This window comes from Ochotona curzoniae, unplaced genomic scaffold (assembly GCF_017591425.1).
Source record: "Ochotona curzoniae isolate NIBS_2020 unplaced genomic scaffold, NIBS_Ocur_1.0 contig_1274, whole genome shotgun sequence".
In the NCBI taxonomy this organism is placed as follows: domain Eukaryota; kingdom Metazoa; phylum Chordata; class Mammalia; order Lagomorpha; family Ochotonidae; genus Ochotona; species Ochotona curzoniae.
The window spans coordinates 27,974,925-27,997,222 of NW_024465023.1; the positions used below are offsets into that span (position 1 = coordinate 27,974,925).

At 41.7% G+C, this 22,298-nt stretch overlaps 1 protein-coding gene across 1 annotated transcript in view; it reads right to left on the reverse strand.

Annotated features, from left to right (window-relative positions):
- Positions 1 to 12,933: 12,933 nt before the first annotated feature.
- Positions 12,934 to 22,298, reverse strand: part of MBTPS2 (membrane bound transcription factor peptidase, site 2) — a 56,633-nt gene continuing 47,268 nt past the window's right edge. The window contains exons 7-12 of the mRNA XM_041000328.1: positions 20,726 to 20,906; positions 18,471 to 18,565; positions 17,909 to 18,104; positions 16,214 to 16,289; positions 14,661 to 15,139; positions 12,934 to 14,602 (exon numbers count right to left, since the gene is read on the reverse strand). Coding sequence (XP_040856262.1) covers positions 14,917 to 15,139; positions 16,214 to 16,289; positions 17,909 to 18,104; positions 18,471 to 18,565; positions 20,726 to 20,906 — 771 coding nt within the window. The 3' untranslated portion in view covers positions 12,934 to 14,602; positions 14,661 to 14,916. The remainder of the gene's footprint in view (positions 14,603 to 14,660; positions 15,140 to 16,213; positions 16,290 to 17,908; positions 18,105 to 18,470; positions 18,566 to 20,725; positions 20,907 to 22,298) is intronic.

A 22,298-nucleotide genomic window follows, 5' to 3' on the forward strand; every position in this document is an offset into this window, starting at 1 on the left:
GTGCCCATTTGGAAGTGAACTAGTGGATATAAGATTTTTCTGTCTCTCCGCCTTTCTATAAATCTGCCTTTCCAATGAAAATAAATAGTAAAAATCTTTTCAAAAGATATCCTTTGAGATCCCATGTGTTACTTGTCTCCACAGACCTTACATGCTTATCCAGATGCACTAAAACAGGCAATGATTAAACACCTTCACTTTTTAGGCTGTGTCCAGTTAGTCATTCAAAATTTAATTCCTATCCCAACTCTCCAAAATAGGTTGCATCTGTTGCTTACTTGAAATTGACTGTGGATGGAGCATGGCCTTTCTTCCTGTGAACGGGTGGTTTTACACTTGGACACGCTCCCTGAAAATTCTTCCGCATGATCTAGCAGCTGCTCCTGCCAGTCAGAGAAATGGGCTTTGAGTCCGCTTGGGGCTGCTCTGATATGGCCATATTTCCTTCGAAATTGTAAACTTGGATTTTGCTTTGAAGTTCTGATGCCTTATAGCGTGGCTGCCCTAGTGAGAAGGGACTCAAAAGTCTTCACCTTCTGAAAGTTACAAGTGGGTGGCAGAGCTAAGGACCCCAAACATGTCTTGTTTCATGTATCCTGTTCTTATCCTTCGATGTTTACAGGAATTACATGCCTATCAAATAGCATGACAGGACAAACATATCTTCACAGTTTTCAGATGACATCAAGGATTGATTGTTGGTAATGCACTAGGCGCATTCCGACCATAATGTGACAGAGCTCGATTCTTTTTCTCAGGGGATAAGAAGCATGACCAAATTCTCACCTGTTTTGCATTATCAAAAGATGAGCTTCTTTCCCTTCTTTGAATATTACTGATATATATTTTCTTTTTTTAAAGATTTATTTTATTTTTATTGGAAAGGCAGATATACAGAGAGGAAGATCTTCTGTCCGATGATTCACTCCCCAAGTGAGCGCAATGGGCCGATGCTATGCCGATCCGAAGCCAGGAGCCTCTTCCGGGTCTCCCACGCGGGTGCAGGGTCCCAAAGCTTTGGGCCGTCCTTCCTGGGCCACAGGCAGGGAGCTGGATGGGAAGCAGGGCTGCCGGGATTAGAACCGGCGCCCATATGGGATCCCGGGCGTGCAAGGCGAGGACCTTAACCACTGTGCCATCTCGCCGGGCCCTACTGATATATTTTTACACCAGGAAGCGATATAGTTCAACAAGCCTCAAGTTCATGGGCTTCCCAAGCTTCGAACCTGGGCATTCTTCTTGGCAGGCTCCCTTTGAAACAGTAAGAAAATGATCACGCTCACCCATCTGCTGGTCTGCAATAGCGAAGAGTCGAGACACCAGCATACAGTACAGCAGTGTGGGATACTTCACAGTGATCTGCATTCATTCACTCAAGAGATTTCTCCAACCCCCTTGTGAATTAGGCACTACGATGGCGCTGACAGTAACTAACAGCCAAGCATTCCAATTCTCAAGGAGTTTAAAAACCAGGAAAGGAAATGGGACACATGAGGTTACAGCTGAGTGTTATAAGCTCAAGTGTTTCTGAAACTGAAGATACAAGCTCCAACAGGGGGACTCTTGAGGCCATGCAAAGTGAAAGAAGCCTGTCACCAAAGGGGAAATACCATATGCTCCACTTTTACGAGATACGTACAGCAGTGACAGGGAAGGGTTTTTCCCAGGGCTGGGGGAAGGAGGCATGGGAGTTGTTGCTTATCGGGTGCAGGGTTTCAGTTTTGCAACATGAAAAAAAAAATCTACTGATGGATAACGGGTATACAACACTGAATGTACTTAATGTCACTGAACTGTGCATGAACTGTGATTCTAAGGCAATTTGGGAGTTGACACAGTGACATATCAGGATAAGCCTTTGCCTGCAGTGTCAGCATCCCAAATGGGTGCCAGTTCGAGTCCTAGCTTCTCCACTTCTGATCCAGCTCCCTTCTTATAACCTGGGAAGACTCCACCACCTGGAAGACCTGGAAGGAGTTCCTGGCTTTGGACTTGCCCAGCTCTGGCCGAGGCAGCCATTTGGGGAGTATATTAGCAGCTAGAAAATCCCTCTGTCTCTTTTTCTCTAACTGTGCCTCTCAAGTAAAATAAATATATATATTTTTAAAGATTTATTTTTATTGGAAAGTCAGATTTACAGAAAGGAGGGGAGACAGAGAGGAAGATCTTCTGCCCACCGGTTCACTTCCCAAAAGGGCACAACAGCTGGAGCTGAGCCGATCCTAAGCCAGGAGCCAGGAGCTCTTCCGGGTCTCCCACGCGGGTGCAGGGTCCCAAGGCTTTGGGCTGTCCTCGATTGCTTTCCCAGGCCACAGACAGGGAGCTGGATGGGAAGCAGGACTGCTGGGATTAGAACTGGTGCCCATATGGGATCTCAGTGTGGGCAAGGCAAGGAATTTAGCTGCTAGGCTACAGCACTGGACCCAACATAAATAAATCTTTCTTCTTTCATCTTTTTTTTTTTTTTAAGGTATCTTAGGATGTTTATTCCAGTGGGGCAGGAACTAGATGGAGGTGGTGGGAAAGCAAAGAGGAAGGGGGAGGAAGAGGTTGAGGGGGGGAAGCCGGAAGGAGAAGAGTCAACATAAATAAATCTTAGAAAAAGAAAATAATCAGCGGTAAGGTAATTGTGGGGAATTAAAACAGATAAAGTATGAGAAAGGCATTTAGCTAAGTGTATGGCGGGACACAAAATATGTAGTCATCATGGGGGTGTGAGGGAACATTTTCTTGAGAGAAATTGGACTTGAACTGGTCATGCAAGGATCAGGACTAAGATTTACTGAGTACCCATTGTATGCTCATCTCTGTTCATGTAGCAAATGTCTGAAGAGGTTATTCTCATTTACATTTACAAAGGAAGAAATAAGACACTGAGATATAATTTGCCCAAACCTTAGAAGCAGCTCTTTCAAACTCCTCATCCTCTCTAGTCACAGGAATTAGTGAAACAAAAAGGTGTCAAGTTTGGAAATAGAATAGGGCTTGGTGTGGTAGCCTAGTAGTTAAACTCCTCGCCTTGAGTGGCGGGATCCCATATGGGTGCCGGTTCCAATCTGGCAGCCCTGCTTCCCACCTAGCTCCCTACTTGTGTCCTGGGAAAGCAGTCAAGGACAGTCCAAAGCCTTGGAGCCCTGTGTCTGTGTGGGAGACCCGGAAGAGGCTCCTGGCTCCTGGCAACAGATTGACACAGCTTCAGCCATTGCAGCCACTTGGGGAGTGAATCAATCAATGGTCAGAAGATCTTTTTCTCTGTATCTCCTTCTCTGTATATCTGACTTTCCAATAAAAAAATAAATATATCTTTTTTAAAAAAGAAAGCAGAACAAACTAGAAAATGAAAAACAAACAAACAAACAAAAGAAAACAAAGAGCAGAGATGATCCACAAATGGAAAAACCAGTTCTTACAAAAAAAAAAAAAAAGGTATTTGAAATAATTTCAAATAAGTTTCCCAGAGAACAGAAAGAACTTCTTTACCCTGCACCGACATTCAGCAACTTTCACTGGTTTTCTACATTTGCTGTAGTACCTTTCTGTGAAATATTTGAGAATTTCAAAGGCCATGCCTCTTCGTTAGGGAGGAAAACCTTCTCTACTAGTTGAGGTTCTCTCCTTGGAAATGTGCAAATTAAGCAGGTAAACCAACAGATTTAATGATGCAAGAGGCAAGCATGGGAATTCAGGAGGAAATGTGATGCAAGGAGACTTTAAGAAGTTTGTAAAAAAAAAAATGGTATTTAAAGACATGTTTATTTAAGGGAAGAGTTTTCAAAAGGTACACATATTTTTCCCAAAATATACACACATTTTCCCCAAAATATTTTCCATTAACTTCATGAAGGTCATTTGTGTATCATCTTAGTAGGTGATGGGAAGGGGCAGGGGACAAAGGATTTTCTTAGGGGATGTGGGGAAGGCAGCACAACTATTTTCTGCTCAATATACATATATTTCAACTCTCTCTCTATATATGTATATTGCCACAATGGCTTATTCTGGATCCCTTTAACACCTATTCTTCAGCCTGTGTTTTCTGAGAGTTTAGGTAAACATAGAACATTCTCAAAATCGGGATTTGGCACTATTTCTCCAGAGCCGAGCACTCTGTGCTTGTTCCTGCACCTCTTGGCTGGGAGTTCTCATCTAGAAGTGGCGTTGGCCAGGCTTCTGTTTGCAGCTCGGTGAAAAGCCGTGTGCTAGAACTCAAATGATGCTTGACGGAGACCCACAGGCACATCTCATCGATCTTACAGACAACTATGTCCACACTAATGTTTCCTCTCTACCTGTCTTGCTGAAGGTTGCCACTCTACTTAGGCACTGGACTCTAGCTCCTTCCTTGACCATCTCCAGCAACTCGTGCCTTCAGCCTTCACCACCTCTCTCTCTCCTTCCAAACTGAACTTGATGGCATTTTGGCTTTTGGAGCATCTACCTGCATACAACCCGTGTGGCTCCTCCCCCTGCTCCAGGCTGGATCAACTTCACCAGCTGCACTGGACCAGCTCTCCATGGATGCTCTGTGAACTCTGCCGCTAGAGCCCATGGATGGTTTTCAGTCCTCATTCTACTGTTCTCTCAGCAACATCTTCATATTTTTTGGTATTCCTTTTCTTCCCCCCAAACATTTATTTATTTTTATAGGAAAGGCAAATTTATAGAGGAGAAGAAACAGAAAAATCTTCCATCCTCTGTTTTACTCCCCAAATGGCTGCTATGGGTCAGAGCTGAGCTGATCAGAAGCCAGAAACCAAGAGCTTCTTCCGGGTCTCCCACATGGGTGCAGGGTCCCAAGGCTTATGGCTGTCCTCTACTGCTTTCCCAGGCCACAAGCAGGGAGCTGGCTGGGAAGTGCAGCAGCTGGGACATGAGCCAGTTCCCAAATGGGATCCTGGCACTTGCCAGGGGAGGATTAACTAGTTGAGCCACAACCGAGCCTGATAGTCTGTTTTTCCTGACACACCCTCCTTTCTCTAATAGCAGACGCCTCCTTGTGGTTCTCTCCTTAATTGTCGGATGCTCCTTTTTAATTTCCCTTTGAGTCTTTTTGTTTCACCCAAATGCTGGCGTTCCTGAGCTCTTTACCCTGGACTCCTTCACCTCTCTTTTCATCTAAGTTCTCTGCACACTGATCTGCTTCTGCGGCTGCAGTTAGACACCTGCGGTGCATGAGCCCATTTCCAGGACCTCCAACTGAGTCCCAGCTCTGTAGACAGGCGTCTCCTTCCCATCTCCACTTGGCAGGCTTTCAGGTATTCAAACTCAAGAGTTCCAAATCCAACTGCTCCCTTTCTGGCATTCCCCAGTGCTGCGAATGGAACTGTCATCATTTGTCTTCTTGTCTCTTTCTTGAGCCTAATCCACACTTTGCACAAAAGGTGGATTCTGATCTGTCCTCTTCATTTCTCTCGTCACCATTCCACTGCCTGGCATCATCATCTCTTGCTAAAGATCACTGAAATCATCTCTTAAGCTATTTCTTTGCTGTTCAACTCACTTCCCTCTCATCCCATATCTCATCTTTATCCAAGGTAGTGCAACCAAGATGCAAATCTGATTACAGAATTCTCTTGCTTCAAATTCTCAATAACTTTCCATTTAGGATGAAGTTTCAGTTCATATTCTTCCCACCCCCACCTCTTTTTAAGAATTTTTAAAGAAACAGTTACATAGGCTCAGGGATTCCCTGCCCACCCCCCCCCCATACACACTGATTTCCCTTATATTACTACTATAGTATAGTCCTTCACCAACAGTCATAAGTCCATCATTTTGCTATTTAATTGTATCATGACATTGTAGGTATAGACAATGGTAGAAAGTTCATCCTAGTGTCAAGATACATTTGGCAGTTTCATTGGGAGTCCATCTTATTCAGGAGTAGAGGTGTATACTACAATGTATCTTTACTCTTCAGTATGCTAGTCACCATTATACAGTTCTTCTAGATTAATAGGTGAGCATATATATAGTATGTGCATACCTTGTATTTCGCATGAAGGCTGTCTTATATCAGAGAACACATAATACCTGCTCTTTTAGGATTGGCTCATTTCATTGAGCATAGTGGTCTCTAGTTGGGACCATTTGGTTGCAAATGGTAGGATTTCATTCTTTTAAATTAAGTTTATATCCTTATGAACTGCTTTTTTTCTTTTCTTTTCTTTTTTTTTTTTTAGATTACTGGAGAGCCTAACACTAAAATTTTTTAAGGATTTCTTTTTTCTTTGAAAGGTGAAGAAATAGAGAGGAGAGACAGAGAGCAAGCAAGTGACAGTGAAATAGCCCATTTGTTCACTTCCCACAATGGCTGCAATGGCCAGACAGAGCTGAGCTAATCCAAAGCCAGGAGGTTCAGCTGGGATTCCCATGTGGGTACAGGGGCCCAAGGACTTGGTCATCCTTCATTGCTTTTCTAGCCCATAAGCAGGAAGCTGAATGTGAAATGGAGCAGCTGAGATGTGAACTGGTGCCCATATGGGATAGTGGCATTTGTAGGCAGAAGCTTAGCCTATTATGCCACAGCACTGGTCCCTGAATTTTTTCTAATAGTTGGCTTCTGCTAACTTTTTTGGCTTAATCTTTTGCTACCCACACTTGTAATACTTAGTAGTGCCAAAGATGTATCTGTCAGCTTAAAAAAAGTGCTAAAGAGAAAAACTGTCTTATCTACTGATATATTCCCAGATCCTAGATTACTGCTTGGCTTATAGGGGTGTTCATTAAATATTTGCTTAATAAATGAAAACCTACATCAGTTCCAATGATTCAGGAATAGGGAGAAAATCAAGACAAAAGAAAGAAAACTTTTTTTTTTTTAATCTTAGTGGAACATATGTGTAAGAGTCACATTCTAATACCTGGATTGGTGGCCTAGTGGCTAAAGTCCTTGCCTTGCATGTGCCAGGATCCCATATGGGCTCCGGTTCTAATCCTGGCAGCCCTGCTTCCCATCCAGCTCCCTGCTTGTGGCCTGGGAAAGCAGTTGAGGACGGGACAAAGCCTTGGGACCCTGTATCTGCATGGAAGACCTGGAAGAGGCTCCTGCCTCCTGGCTCTGGATCAGCTCAGCTCAGCTCAGCTCTGGCTGTTTGCAGCTACTTGGTGAGTAAATCAACAGATAGATCTTTCTCTCTGTAAATCTGAATTTCCAATAAAAGTAACTTTAAAAAAATCAATACTAAGGAGTTACAAAATTAATGCTCAAAAATCTACGACACAAAAACAAACAAATAAATAAAATTAAAAATTCTGTCATTTTGATGAAAATAGTACCTGGAGATAATGGCGAAGGATTTTCTCCACATTGTCTAAAGAAAACACTATTTCCACACACACACACACACACATGACAGCACCTAAAGGGAAGAAGAAATGACTGAAATGCTCTAATCCCTTCAAGTGATGAAATACACACTTCCTTGTGTTACTGAATTTTGAACAAATAGAAAAATAAATGACTCCCTATGTAAATAAAATTATTTTTCAAAGTAGAGGCAATTTCAGTGTGGTGTCCTATTGGGTAGCCACTTCCCCAAATCGCAGACTTGCTGCTCAGTACAATCATAATGAGAAAAGTCTGAGACAGTGCAAAAGCGACTCCTTGCACTGAGGACAGGCCACAGAACAGCGAGTCCATCATCCTGGGCTCTGGTCTCTTCTCTGTCATTTCCCTGTGCCTTTCGGCTGGAGCCACCACTGATTCATACTTTTGGTCTGGCAATGCGTGGCAATGCACTGTTAGCTTGACTGAGCCTGCCAGCCCTCCTTCCAAGAGAAAACATCTGACAGCAAGTCTACATGCTAGGGCCAGTGTCAGCCGTGGCCCAATGGCCAGGCCAGATGACACACTCAGGCACCTAACCACGCCTGCCAGTTAATCATGCCTGCTGGCTAGTAGGGCGGACGCCCCTGGTGAGTGCGCCACCCCAACCACCGGTGCCAGGTTTTTAACCCTTTGCGCCAGGAGGTGTGGGAGCCTGGAAGCGATGAGGACAGTTGCACAAAGCACGGGGAAGCTATGGGGAGAGCAGCCACCTCCTCATTTCAGTGCCCACAAGGACCTGGTGAGGCCTGGAGAATGAGTAAGCATACACAGAACACACACCCCACTACCCCTCACCAACACGTGGCCAGGACAAGGCACACAACAAGCCAAGTCTGGTGTAAAAAACAAAACAAAACAAAAAAGCTTTAGGGCACAGGAACAACTTAGACCGTGTACCATTAACAGGGAGATTAACAGGAAGTGAGATCCAGTGCATAGAACATTGGACTTTTAGATAAGCACAACTATTTTATAAACTTATAATGCATTTTACATAGTTGAACTCAAACAAAGATCTCTCCAGGAATCTGCCGAGAAGGCCCAAAGTCAGAGAACTTAGCTTACATCTTTAACTTGAAAGCACTGTCCGCAATAAACATAAGCTGAGAATGGATTTAACCTGAACACTAACCAAAGCTGTGGGCCAGATCTAGTGAGAATCAACGTAATCACGTAAACTCCTTGAAGACTCGATTCCCCCACATAATCAATGCTCAATATTGGCAACAGAAAAACACCTGACACTTCCCCCAAAACGCGCAAAATTCTCATTATTTAAGTCAGTTACAACAGCAGAGAAATACGCTGACTAAAAAGATTAGCACATGACATCAACATTTTCTAAGCCTGGAGGGCAGAACATTTAGGTATAGAAACAACTGCATTTTGTTTACCAGCAAACTCAGGGGCTTCTTTCCTCAGTTTAGTATAGAAATAAAAAGTGAGGAATTGGTTGCAGACAGAGAAGTTTTGTGAGTGAAGCGGCTAGGTGAACATGAAAGGAAGACGGACAGGAAAAGCACCTCCCAGGAGAGGGTCGGGGGTGGGGTAGGGTGGGTTGCCTCTTGGAAGGAGAGAGGGAGAGACCACAGGTTTGAGGCAGGGCCTTGGGATTTTAGGAGTTCTCTGACTCCTTGTGTGGGCAGATGTTTCCCTTCTGTGGGGAAACATTCCCAGTTGGCGCTCTCCCAACTGATTAAGAAATGGCTGGGCAATCCCCGGGCTGCCCACTTGAAGGTGTGGCCAATATTTTAGCAGGCTTGGACCGCCTCATTTGGTCCCATATGATGTAATTGCAAATTACAGAGTCCCATAAAAGGAATTGCAAATATTTTCAGAGAATTACAACTGCATGACAAAAGTACTTAGATGATGCCCATGGGTACTCAGCAATTGGCATTTCAGAAGGCACAGCAGGACTGTGGACTCGCATCTCTCAGGCCTCATGACCTACGATGGAGGACAGTGGTGATTGGAGAGTCCTGGGTTCAATCAGCTTAACGAGGCCAATGTGGCCCCAACTGTAGAACAGAAAGATCTCAAACAAGTGGGCAGAGACGGCCATAATTAGGCAGAAGGGCTAGCAGGCCTACTCTTGCTAGTCTAGAATATTTTAGGAGGGAGTTGGAACCAATGGCCCTGCAGGTATTCCAAATAGTATTTCAAGCGAACCATGTCATCCAAGTGGCAATCAAAGAGGCAGGGAAATGTAGCATGGGAAGTAGGGAAGGCCAGCTGAGGCCAGGCACTGCGTCTCGGCTGTCAAACAGCCTGGACATTTCTCCCACTTGCAAACATTTGAGACAAAGGAGAGAGTATAGTGGACAGATAAACAAGGCAGGGCCAAGATGCCCTGGGCAGAGAGCGTGAAAAAGGAAATGGCCTTGGCCTCTTATAGAAGAGTCCCCCTGCAAAAGCTCGGCCAACTTTGGCTGGAAGAGACAGAGCAGGGCAAAGCTAAGGTGTTTAGGCTACAAGAAAGCCGGCCAGCCTATCAATTGTTGATGGAGAGACTCCAGTGGCCACTAAACGAGGCAGGGGAAAGGCTAGAAGCAGCAATCCTGGGAATGAGGGTGCTCAGAACTCACCCCTGGGCCTCCTCCGGAACCCATGTTGGGCGTCACGGATGTTACCGGGATCGGTAACTGCTCTCGGCTCCTGTCTTCCTGTGCGAGAATTCAAGTGTGAGATAAAGAGTGTAGTAAGTGTGCTAATAAAGCTTCAGCAAGAGAACTAATGCATGCATGCAGAACACCTGAGAGAGCAGCCAGGCATCTCAGGCAAGAACTGGCCGGCCACTCTTCACTCAGAGTGGAATTGGTAATGGCTGTTGGGTATGGGTTTTCTTTTACATTTGTTTATTTATTTGAAAGAGAGAGAGAGCATGCCTCCATCCACTGGTTCTTTCCAAAAAGCTGTAAGAGCCAGGGCTGGGCCATTCTAAAGCTAGGTACGAGGGTCCAAGGACTTGGGCTAACCTTTGCTACACGTTAGCAGTGCAGCAGCCAGAACTCTGGTGCCTATATGCAATGCCAGCAATGCAGACAGTGCGTTTACCTGCAGAGTCACAGTACTGGCCCCAGTATGGACCTTCTTTTTCCTTCCCCTACACCCTTTCTGGAATATTGCTGGCTGGCCAGCTTTCTGGGTGTGGGATTCCTCCCAGAACTTGAAGAGTCCCCTTGGTGAAGGGCAGCTACGACTCCAGGCCTCTGCAATGCTAGGAGGGCGGGGGGGGGGGGGGGGGGGGGGGGCCCTACTCAACCACAAATTGAACAATGGCAAGACTTTGGATATGTAAATACTAGTTTGCCTCCAAGGCTTGCTTCTATCACACAGAAAATTCTCATTTTTCTTTAGCCCCTCACACACACAGGCCCTTGTCTACCTGGTTAGCTTAACACTCGTTGCATTTATTCTCTCCAGAGGATGTAAACTTCTCTCTCCCCTTGGCCGGTACGAAAATAAGAACCAGCTCCTTTGGGACAACTGCTTAGTCAGTTCCAGAAAACAAAACATAGGGTTATAGCCCTCCCTACTTTGCAGTAACGTCAGATGATATGACAAGTGGGCTAAAAAGTTAAAGGCTTGAAAAAAATCCAATCATAAAAATTTTAAGGATGACAATTGTGAATATAAAACTCTCTGATCAGGAAAAAATTAAAAATATATCACCAGGGGCAGGTGTTATATATCAGTGATTGGCTCCTACGCTTTTGATCCAGCTTCTTGCTTGTGCGCCTGAGAGGCAGTAGATGATGGCAAGTCCCTGGGACCCTGCCACACATGTGGGAAATCCAGATGCAGGCCCTGTGTGACGGATAGGCTAGTCGGCAGTTAGCTCAGGTCCCTGCTGGAATAAGAAAAGGGTGAAAGATGCTTTCTTTTTGCCCAAAAGGTGCTTTTAGCAAGACCAAAGTGCCATCCCACCCTTCTGAGTTTCTAGTTTCCCAGGTGACAAACGGGCAGCTGGATGGGAAGTAGAGCAGCTGGGACATGAACTGGTGCCCACATGGGTTGTGGTACTTAGAGCTGGAGGATTATCCAGCTGAGCCAATGTGCTGGCACATGCGTTCATGAGAACAGAAAGAAGTTAACCATCACACTCTTCAGATGGCTCTTTTATTTTGTAGTGAGCAGGCTAGAAATAACTGAAACATTTTTTCCTCCCAGTCTTTTATGATAGGTAGGTTACATTATACTAAGTATATGTACACTATTGTTTGAATAGATACGAAAAGAAAAACATTGCATACTTTAAAGGAGTGAATTTTATGGGATTTAATTATATCTCAATAAAGTTATTAAAACAGCTTAGAAAATTGGTCATTTAGTCTTGTGGCTTGTAACTGTAGTGCAATGGGATGAGAGAGGAGAAGGAGAGGAATGAGGCAGTGAATGAGGAGTTGGGCTAAATTCCCAGCTTATTTGGCCCTTAGTAATGCAATAGAGATAAAGAGACAGAATGGGGACAGAGGGAGGGAGGCTGGCGCTAAGGAAAAGGGAGGCAGTTCTAGGGCAAAAGGTTAAGAGGAACCAAATGTCACAGCTACAAGACTTTAAAGAATTCTTCAAAACATGAACTATGTGACAGAAGACTTCTGTCAGACATTAATGGAAGAAAACATGATAGTTCTTTTCCTTCACCCATACACCAGCCACTTCCAGAACTGCAGCAAGAGTAGAGGAAGCTTACTTAAAAAGCATATTTCTCAAGTCTGCAACAACTTTCACATACAGATTATATGAATGAATACTATAGGCTGTTTTTAGAATCAAAGATTTAAAACAAAATCAGATCTTTATGCAATGGGGAAAATTCTGATAGGAAATGAGCACAAACTTGATTTTGTTTTAAAAAGACAACACTTAAGATGCTGATGAACATAAAATGCTGGTACACATTTATTCTTTTATTGCTAAACATTAAATGCTGGCAATTTTATCTTCAAACCAAAGCTTAAGAGTGAATTACAACACAGTCAAAAGATTTATAGAAAAAGAGTTGTGCATCATTGCACAGACATTCAACACATATCCTAGGACAATGTGACGACTGGGAGCCACCTAGCTATGAAGCACATGTGTACAGTCCACTGTTGGCAGACACAATGACCTGTAAGGGCGATTATCAAAAGGTCGAGTTTAAATGAGCATCTTTTCAAGCAGAGATGCTGAAAAGAATATATACATTCTTTACATATGATGGGTGACTTAAAATAAAAATCCCTAAAAATGTAAACAATGCAGAGTTGGAACACTGAGAATAAAGTTTCACTGTTGGACAAAGTGACAGCACAGAAACAATGCTCTCTTCAATTTCTTGAAATCATTTTTCTAATAATTGTATAGAAAACCAGATGGATCCTTTCTATAAAGATGATAACACACCAAGGACACTAAGACCTTCTAAGTTTTTGTTTTTCATGTTGATGTGTATTTACAGTAACTATTCAATAATACTTTTTACAGCTTACTTAAATAGAAACATGCTTTTCTAATCCATAAATAACATTAGTCATCATCCATTCAACCATATTTGTTAAGTACTTATGACATCTCATGCACTGGGCCAGGGAAGCAAATAGAAATCTGATGTGGTCCTTGCTCTAGAAGTGCCCACCAACGAGCTGAAGAGACAACACGTAAGATTCTCTTTCTTACACAACGAAGCTATTTCTATACAACTGGTACTGAATGCTCAGTTTGCTATCAGAGTGGTTCCTATACCCTATGCATCAAAGATCAAGGTGTTAGACAGCTAAAACCAAAAGGCATTTTGATTTTGTGCTCAGAAAAAGAAGTTAAGGGATAGTATTTTTTTTTTTTACTTGTTAAAATCTATTCTCAGTTTTTTTTAATTGACTTGGCACATACCTTATACCATTTTCTTAGTAAATTTCTTAGTCCATGTAATTGAATTAATTAGGTATTTCACAGAATTTCCCACGCTCTACTACGTGAACAGGTCCAATCATTACTACACTAACATACTTTGACCCCAACTGACTATCTAAGAGCAGAATAAATGCAATGTTTTCTTGGATAAAACGGCAATTTGCACAGTTTTAGTAAATAAGGTTGATGAGTCATTAATAAAATGTTGAAATGATGTCCAATTTAGTTTCATTTTAAGACAAATTTGTAATAGAATCAAAAAAATTCTAGAAATGATACAAACTGTTTTAGTGTTTAAAGAGCAACTGAATGGCCTGAGAAAGTGACTCCATCTAACATCTCACTGAAGAAGTTGGCTGCATGGCTATGAATGAATGATTGCCTTTTATTACTTTATGACTGTGTGAGAGAAGCATGCATTTTTCATCAAGGAAACAGCATGCTTGTGACCCTAACCCTAACCCTAAGACCAACAGTTTCACACTAGGCAGTTGACTTCCCTAATTTCCTAAGGCTGTGTCTCAACAACAGAAAACCTTAAACCAGGAGTAGCTCTATCCAGCTCAAGAGTTCATTCCCAGGATCTGGACAATCCACACTGGTACTCATGGGTAGCCTTTCTCACTATACTACCAAGTCTTACATGGACCCACAGAGGTAGCTTTAGGGAAGAGATGGCAAACAAGGACCAAATGTCTAATGACCGGACAGAAACATGGGAGCCGCTGATGAGGAGAGTATGGCTCAGGGCTGAAGTGTGTTGCTTCTTAAAGACAGGAAGCCTGCAGTGAGGCCCTGCATGGCTTCATAGCACAAGAGAAAATGTCTACCCTGGAAGAGTTCCAAGCTTCAAAGCTCTACAGGAAATAGAAAGGAGGACTGCTAAGGATCTCGTGGTTGGTCTTGAGATTTGTCAGAAGGAAGACGGGGCTCTGCTGAGAGGTGCACACATGAGCGCTGCTGCGGCTCCTTTGGGGCGGTGAGGCTGCTGCCGCCTCAGAAACAGTGCATCTTGTCACACACAGGCCCTGCTACTTAGGGTTTATATATTTGGCATCACTTGAGAAAGATTTTCCCTTTCTTGTCACTAGATTCCTTTATAGAATTTTATTATTTACAATCAGACCTCGGTTGTCGGAATACAAAATGATACACTGTGAAATTAAAAAAAGTTTTTTTTTTTTTTTTTTTTTTAAACAAGACAAAGAACAAGAGATACAGGCCAAGAAAATGCTTACCATTTGAACTTGGCCACAGCCTGGACTCCTACAAATTGTGATGAACCAGGCTTTTGCCAATAACTTTTTTTCCTAATTAATTCCACCTAATTCTGTTCTCCTTTAGGCTCTACAATGATATGCAGTTACCAAAAATGTTATTACATCATTAGCGCGCCCGGCTAGCTCAGTCAATAGAGCATGAGACTCTTCATGTTATTACATGATTGACTTTGTACTTACTTAGAAAATGTTCCACATCCACGTGAAATGTGGATTTGCAGTCTTTTTAAAACCAGACTGTAGTTGGGGACTATGCCTTATTTCCTATGCTCTGCCTCCTCTCCCGCCACAGGGTGTGGTTATCCTGGTACTTTTAAGGAAACACACTTCCTATTTCATACAAACTAAGGTTTTGAGTGGTGGTGGATCTTACTGTAACTCAGAGATTTGGTTAGATGAGGACGCATGTTACCGTGCCGTAACCATCCAGAGGCCGAGAGTCACGTTGGCAGCCAAAAGGACACTGCCACCAAGCAAAATGAAAAATCCTATCAGGTCTTTGACATCATTGTCTCCAATCACTGAGGTAAGAGTGGCATCCAGGAAAGAGTTTAAAATCCACTGGCCATCCAAAGCGAAGCAGGGCACTGCATTAACAATAGCCAGAGCTCCAGACAGAGAAATCAGGTACCTGGATTACAATCAGTTAAGGACGTGATAATGAGGAACGAGTGGAAAGTACATTTCCATGAGTCAGGAGATATGTAACTGCAACTGAAAGCAATGTTCCACTAGATTTCTCTACTTTCTTAAAATCTTTGCCCTCCATGATTGAATCTCTGATTGAACTAAGTGAGTTTATATTATGTCAAGATTCAAAAACCTTGACTAGAAAAATAAAGGCCAATGACTTATAAACTAAGACAATCTGTAATGAACTCTTAGCAAGACTAAGCCTTTCTAGTCCTCTAATGGCACAACAAGGAAGCAGAAGGTGGAAGGAGGAAGGAATAAGAGGCCCTGACGTGGTGGAGGTAGACACCTGACGTGTTACAACACCTGGCTCTAGTGCTAGGTTTTAGCTTGCCATGTGATCCTCGGGCTGCGTGCACACCACCACAGCCAGCCTCTTTCAAAGGCCACATTAATGAGACCACTGGAAAGTAAACTGTGAGATGAAATAAACCTCCCTTCCAAAGTAGCTCTGATATTTAAGTAAAAACAACAAAAAAGCTGACTAATACAGTCAGGAAAACGAACAGTCTGACCCTTGAACCCTGCTTCAGTCTACTATCAGCTATAAGACTATTAACTACATACCATAAAAGTACAAACTCTAGAAGGTAAAATCTTGATCATATAATTTGTTGGGGGTGTAACTGTATGTCTGTTTTCCATTTCATTTGGCCATATTTCATCACAGACAGAAATTTGAGATATTTAAAAGTGACAAAAGAATAACTTGCAAAACTTTCCATTCATTAAGTTGCACGCTTACTGAAAGGTTTTAAATCTGTAAATTGAAGCCTTAGTTTATATTCGGGGTTCCTTTTCTTCCACATCTTAACTTTTCTCCCTGCGTGATCAGTCTTTCTCTTCTAACTTCTTTCTTCCTAGGTAGTCTGATCTCTTAACAGTAAAGCATTATTTAAGTTGCCAGTGACTAAGTAATATTCAGAAGGTCTTTACTTGCAATGCTCTATTTAAACTGATGAAGCTCTAAGCAACACACTTTTGAAATATTCTTTGCACACGGAAAGGATACTTGACAAAGGTCTCCAACACCACAGGCAGGTCTATGCTTAGAAAGTTGAAACGTGGGATGAAACTGGTGATGCTCACTAAAAAAGAAAAAGAATAAAGAATATTAAAAACTATGAATTTTACTTGACTAGCCATTACGTAAAAAAGTCCTTCATAAACATATGCAGGCTGGCTATCTCACATATAAAGACAATTATTCTATAACATCTAATAAAAGTGGTAGAATGAAAAAATTCACCTCCTAATATGTACTTATGTTTTAAATGGAGGGTAAGATAAAGCTGACTATCCACCGCATATGAGAAACAGTCTGATTTAAAGAAAAAACTACAATCTTTAACATGAGTTCTTACTCTTTAAAAGTGTTAGAACACTTCAATTTTTTTTTAAAAGATTAATTTATTTTATTGCAAAGTCAGATATACAGAGAGGAGACAGAGAGGAAGATCTTCCATCTGCTGATTCACTCCCAAGTGGCAGTTATGGCTGGTGCTGCGCTGACCCCAAGCCAGGAGCCAGGAACCTCCTCCAGGTCTCCCATGCAGGTGCAGGATTCCAAGGCTTTGGGCCGTCCATGATTGCTTTCCCAGGCCACAAGCAGGGAGCTGAATGGGAAGTGGGGCTGCTGGGATTAGAACCGGAGCTCATATGGGATCCTGGCGTGTTATAGGCTAGGACTTTAGCCGCTAGGCCATGGCGCTGGGTCCTATAGATCTTTTTTTTTTTTAAAAAAACTGATTTATCTTTATTTGAAAGGCAGATATACAGAAAGGAGAGCTATTTAAACAGTACTATGAAACCTATATATTCATCAACTGATGAATGAATAAAAAAATTTGGTGTATCCATGTGCGAATATCATTTGGCCACAAAGGGAATGAAGAATTCATTTATGTTGTAACATAGATGAAATTTTAAAATATTATGCTAAATCAGAGATGCCAGTTATAAAATATCCCATTTATACAAAATGTCCAGAACAGGCAAATATTAGAGAGTAGGTCAGTGAGTTTCCAAGGGCTGAGGATGAAAATCATCTGAGAGTATACCATGGTGCTGATTGCATATTCTGAATATATTAAAAATTACTTAATTGCACACTTTAAATGAGTGAACTCTGTGTTACATTCTCACAACAAAGAAGTAACACAAAAGATTCTGAACAACAAAATGAATTAGGTTATACGATCTTCAATCATAAGGAGAAGCCATATATTTAAGCCCAATTATGTCACTAGTAAAATGGTTGTTTATATTTACCATTTAAAGATGTATTTTTCATTTGAAACTCACGTGTGTTGCATAAACTATGTTATAATCACACCCCTTTGCCTCCAGGTACTCCCTAGGGTAGGCTGCTTCTGTTCTTGCTTTAGGAGCTCGGTGAACTTTATAAATAAACTCTCAAGGGACATGTGCGGTGTCTGCTTGACTTGGGCATCAGCAGCAGGGTGGTGGCAGGGTATGGCTCTCCAGGCGCAGGCACGGATACAGCTCTCCCTTGCTGTATAAACTCACCTTACATTCTTTCTGTCTAGATTTCGTTTGACGATTGAGAATAAGTCAAGAATACTTAAATAAGAGATCAAGCTTAAAAAAGTAAGATGAAACACAAGGATTTTTTTAATTGAGTTGTACTAATAAGAATATGTGTAATCTTAATGATTTTCTCAGGGTCTTCTACAGTGATACACACCTGTGTAGTGGAGATGCAGTGGATGTCCAACATACAACATATCAATCTGAGGCGGATGCTTCACTTTTATTAAGCGAGTATGAGTTTCCAAAGATGGTATTATACAGTAACTTGAACTTGAGCTCTTTTTACAGTCTTTATTGGTTCTACAAACTTGGGTGGCTTCAATTGCTTTCCGGGCAGGTAGACATGTATGCTATAAATAAAATACTAATTAGTCAATATTAAACCTTATTTATGAAAAAGAAAAATTCAAGTCCCATTCATTCAATTTTTTCATGACATCTAGTATACTAGGAATGAAGTCTGTATAAAAGAAATGCAATTTATGTACACCTATTGTAAGTTAGCTTCAAGTATCCCAGTTTGACCAATTAATATATTACAACTATAAATTTTTAAAGATTCACAGATGAAATGTGATACCTGAAATGCAGAGATTTTAATAAAATTGTACAAAGTGAATAGAGCAAGATGGAGCTTTCAGATTCCATTTTACCTCTTCATGCTGTTTTTGTAATAATTTTATGAGACAAGCAAGAATTCCTCAGGAACAACTTACCAAACGTTTATTAAAATTATTTCTGTAGGAAAAGCACACATCTGTGAGGCTGTGATTGTTACAGCACTCAGTAGAACCATCTAGCCGTTTGTATGCTAAAGAGAAATATGGTGTTTATTAGAATCCGTTACAGGAAATATAACAGTAATAAAAATTTTGCTTCTAATACAAAATGAGTAAGCAAAACGGCATATGAATTTGGAAGCAACTGGGTAATTCAGAATTCAGCTTGACAGCCACTGACTACAATTTGACTTTACATTACCAAAGAAGATCCATCCAATTTGAATTCAAGAACCTGCACTTACCCTCGGACAGCTGTCCTTATACAAGCTTACCCACCCATAAATCTGGAGTTCCAGGCTCTTGGTAGGTTTTGTCATAGTAACTCCCTTTCTGAAGTAGATAGTGAAGAAACGCCTATCTACTTCTGAAAAGTTTTGGAAGATGTTAAGTGGTTCTTGAGAATAGGGAAAATCTGTACATATTTCAACCTTAAGGAATCAGGTTGGTCCATCACTAACGGAGAAAAGCAGACACAGGGCGCTTTCTGAGATGATGCAACAGGAAGGACCACATACTATTCCTTATGAGATTTGCCAAAAAAAAAAGGGATTAAAAAAGGAATCCTGAGTCTAATCTAAACTTGATCACCTGTTGATAGCAAATCAGGAGACATCCGAACATGTTAGTGACATTATGAGGATGAGATGACCAAAGAAACTGAGAATGTAGGAAATTTGAGTAAATAAAAAACTCGATGTCTTAACCAAACAAATGTCAATTCAAGAAAATGGGAGACTTATTATTAATTAAAAGAGACTAGGAAGACATACCAACCAATTTAAACAAACCAATTATTAAAAACATGAAAAATAGATGTCAAGTAGATATGAATTTTGTTAGGCATGGCAGTGGTATTGTAATCATGTTTAAGGAGTTGAATCTGTTAGACAGGCTGAAGTCTACACATGCTCTGGTAGGACGCCTGGGATTCCCTTAAAATATTCCCCCCCAAATATCACTACTTAGATGGAAAAACCGGCAAATTGTCAACATTTGCTAAAGCTCATGGAAGAATATCTGACAACCTGAATATACTTATATTTTGTTATTTAAATATTTTGTGCTAAAAGTTTGTAAAACCAGATTATACATGGAAAACTAAATTTGAAAGAATTTAAAAACACAGTTCTAACTACTTTTCCTACTTTGCAAAGTGTTTTGGAAAAATTCGCAGTATTAGTCACATTTGCCTACACCAACAGACTTAGACAAATAGAGTAATTTCTTTCCTAAAAACACAGTCTGTGAACATAATCTGTATTTTCTAACACTTCCAATATTTTGAGTCCCACAGTTTTGTGTAAAATGGTGGGAGGCCAATTACTCCAAACTGAACAAACTCAAGATAAGTTCAGCAACTTCTGAGAAGACATTTCCTTCAATCCTGTCGCTTGTCACACACAGCAAAACATCTCACTTCACAGGGTATATTTTTGGAAGCCAAGATAACTTCCCGGGGAAGTCTACCACATGAAATATATAAAATATCTATTCCAGATGGCGTCAGACACGTCACTGCCCACAGAACTACCACGAAACTTGTTCAAATTATATTTTGGCCCAAAGATATAAAGGAATCTTTTCTCAATCTCCGGTGGGTTTGTGTTTACCAAGTTTCTTTTATTTCTATAAATCTTTCCTTACTGCAAGCTTGTTTTGGACTAGCAATACATTAATATAGAAATCTATGCTTTGATTTTTGTCTATCTAGTTGGTAATTTCTGATTGTTAATCTGTTCAAATATAAACTTATACAAAGGAAAAATTTATCTTGCTACACTTATTACTTGTTTTACATTTTAGAAGTACAAATTAAAGTTGTTTCCTATAGCTTCATACATATCCACAGAGATAATATTATACTGGTTTGCATTTATTTATTGGAGTTTTAGCTAACTGGCTAAAGGTGAACTTAAATTCTGCTGTAGCACAATTTCTTGAAAGCAGAAAAATTGGATTCAAGGATTATTACATACATAATTAGGAGATTAAAAACAATATACAATAAAGGAAATTTACATTCTAATATTTCACTTACCAAGAAAAGTATCTATTATTTTGGGCTTATTTGCTTTCTTAATTTACTTACAAAAGTTAGGACAAAATAATTCTACAGTTATACTCCAAGCACTAGTGAAAGCAGGTATCAGTGTTTGGAGCATGATATTACATTAAGGAAATAAACACACCTCTAACTGGGAAGCTTAACTGTTGTAAAGTCGATGCACTTATACAATAGCCAATTTGGGGCTCGTAGGCAATGGTGTCTAGACATTCATTCCAATCTTGCACATTAGTAACAGGACAGTCCTGTAGATGAGTAACAAGGTCTCCCACAAACAGGCCTCTGGGTCCAATGGCAGGTGAATCCTTGGGAAGAGAGCAAAACTAGATCAAATGATGCATGAAGACAAGCTATGATTAACCTGGGCAAATAATAACGGTCCTATGCGAACTAAATAGAATATTTCAAATACTGCATCAGTTTCTAATTGAAATTTTGTCTGAGGTATTAATCAGACTACCTCCACTTTCTTGTACCCTTCATGGATAAACTGTAACATAAATCCTTATATAACACAGTCCCAAATTTGTAGACGAACCATGAGGACAACAAACATGTAAGCCAATTTCTCAAAGAAGTTATTTTCCATTTTGCAATGTCTGAAGAGAAGATTTGATACCACCATAGTACTTTTGTATAAGGCTGTAAAATTCAGAGTTGAATATGTTAAATACAAAATATCCTGCCAGATACTGTGGGTTTCAGCTTTGTCCTATTTGTGTAATAACCAGGCTTGGCTCTGCAGGGAGGTCAGGCACGTGCAGGGAGGTATAGCTTTAGACTGGGTTTCTTCTGTCTCACTTCTTAGGACTAAAGACATTTGAGATTTAAAAGATAAAATAAAATAAAATAAAATAAAAAGCTAACAGCACCTGCCCCGGCAGCTCGCTGGGCCTGGGCTGGGGAGGGGTGGGTAAGTGGCCTGCCGCCATTCCCACCCTGGAGGCTCACTGGGGCCGGGGTTGGTGGGAAGCCTGAGAGGGCCAGTGGATTTTGGCTTGGAGCGGGGAGGGCTGGGAGTACATGAGGAACTGGGAGCTCGCCTCCAGGTAGGTGGAGCAAATCCGGGAATTTCCTCATATGCTTGGCCCTGGGTGAAGAGAGCGGAGGGCAGAGCCCCAGATCAGCATACTGTTCTGGTGTGCTGGTGGACCAGGCATGCAGAACCTCAATGGGCCTGGATCTTGGGTGTGTGGAGGAGTAAGGCACCAGGCCAGCACATGTGCCAGGAGATTGGGACTCTGGCAGGTGAGGAGAGCTTTGGATCAGCACACCACCTGCTGGGCTTCCAAAGGCTAGACTGGAGAACCCATGCACTCCTGGGCATAAGGATTGTGGACTGAATAGGAAAAGGAGCAAAGGGAAATGGTGCAGGGAGGGTCGCCACAGGAGTATTTTGCAGGTGAGGAAGGACTCCTCAGGGACTCACAAGAACAAGGACATTGTGCTTGTAGGTAAGCGAGGGGACTGAGACCTGGTGGTTTGGAGGGCAGAGATTGGAAGACCTTTTATGGGTCAGATCGATGGACCAGCCCACATGGGAGACCTGAGCTGGGATTATTACCATGGATCATTGCTGAGTATCACACGTCAGCCAGCCCCCCTGAAAGCTAGGGCTGGGGGCCTGTCCGGCAGGGCTAGATTCTAGCACCTAACAGTGAACAGAGGATGGGTCACATTAGGATGGGCCATGACAC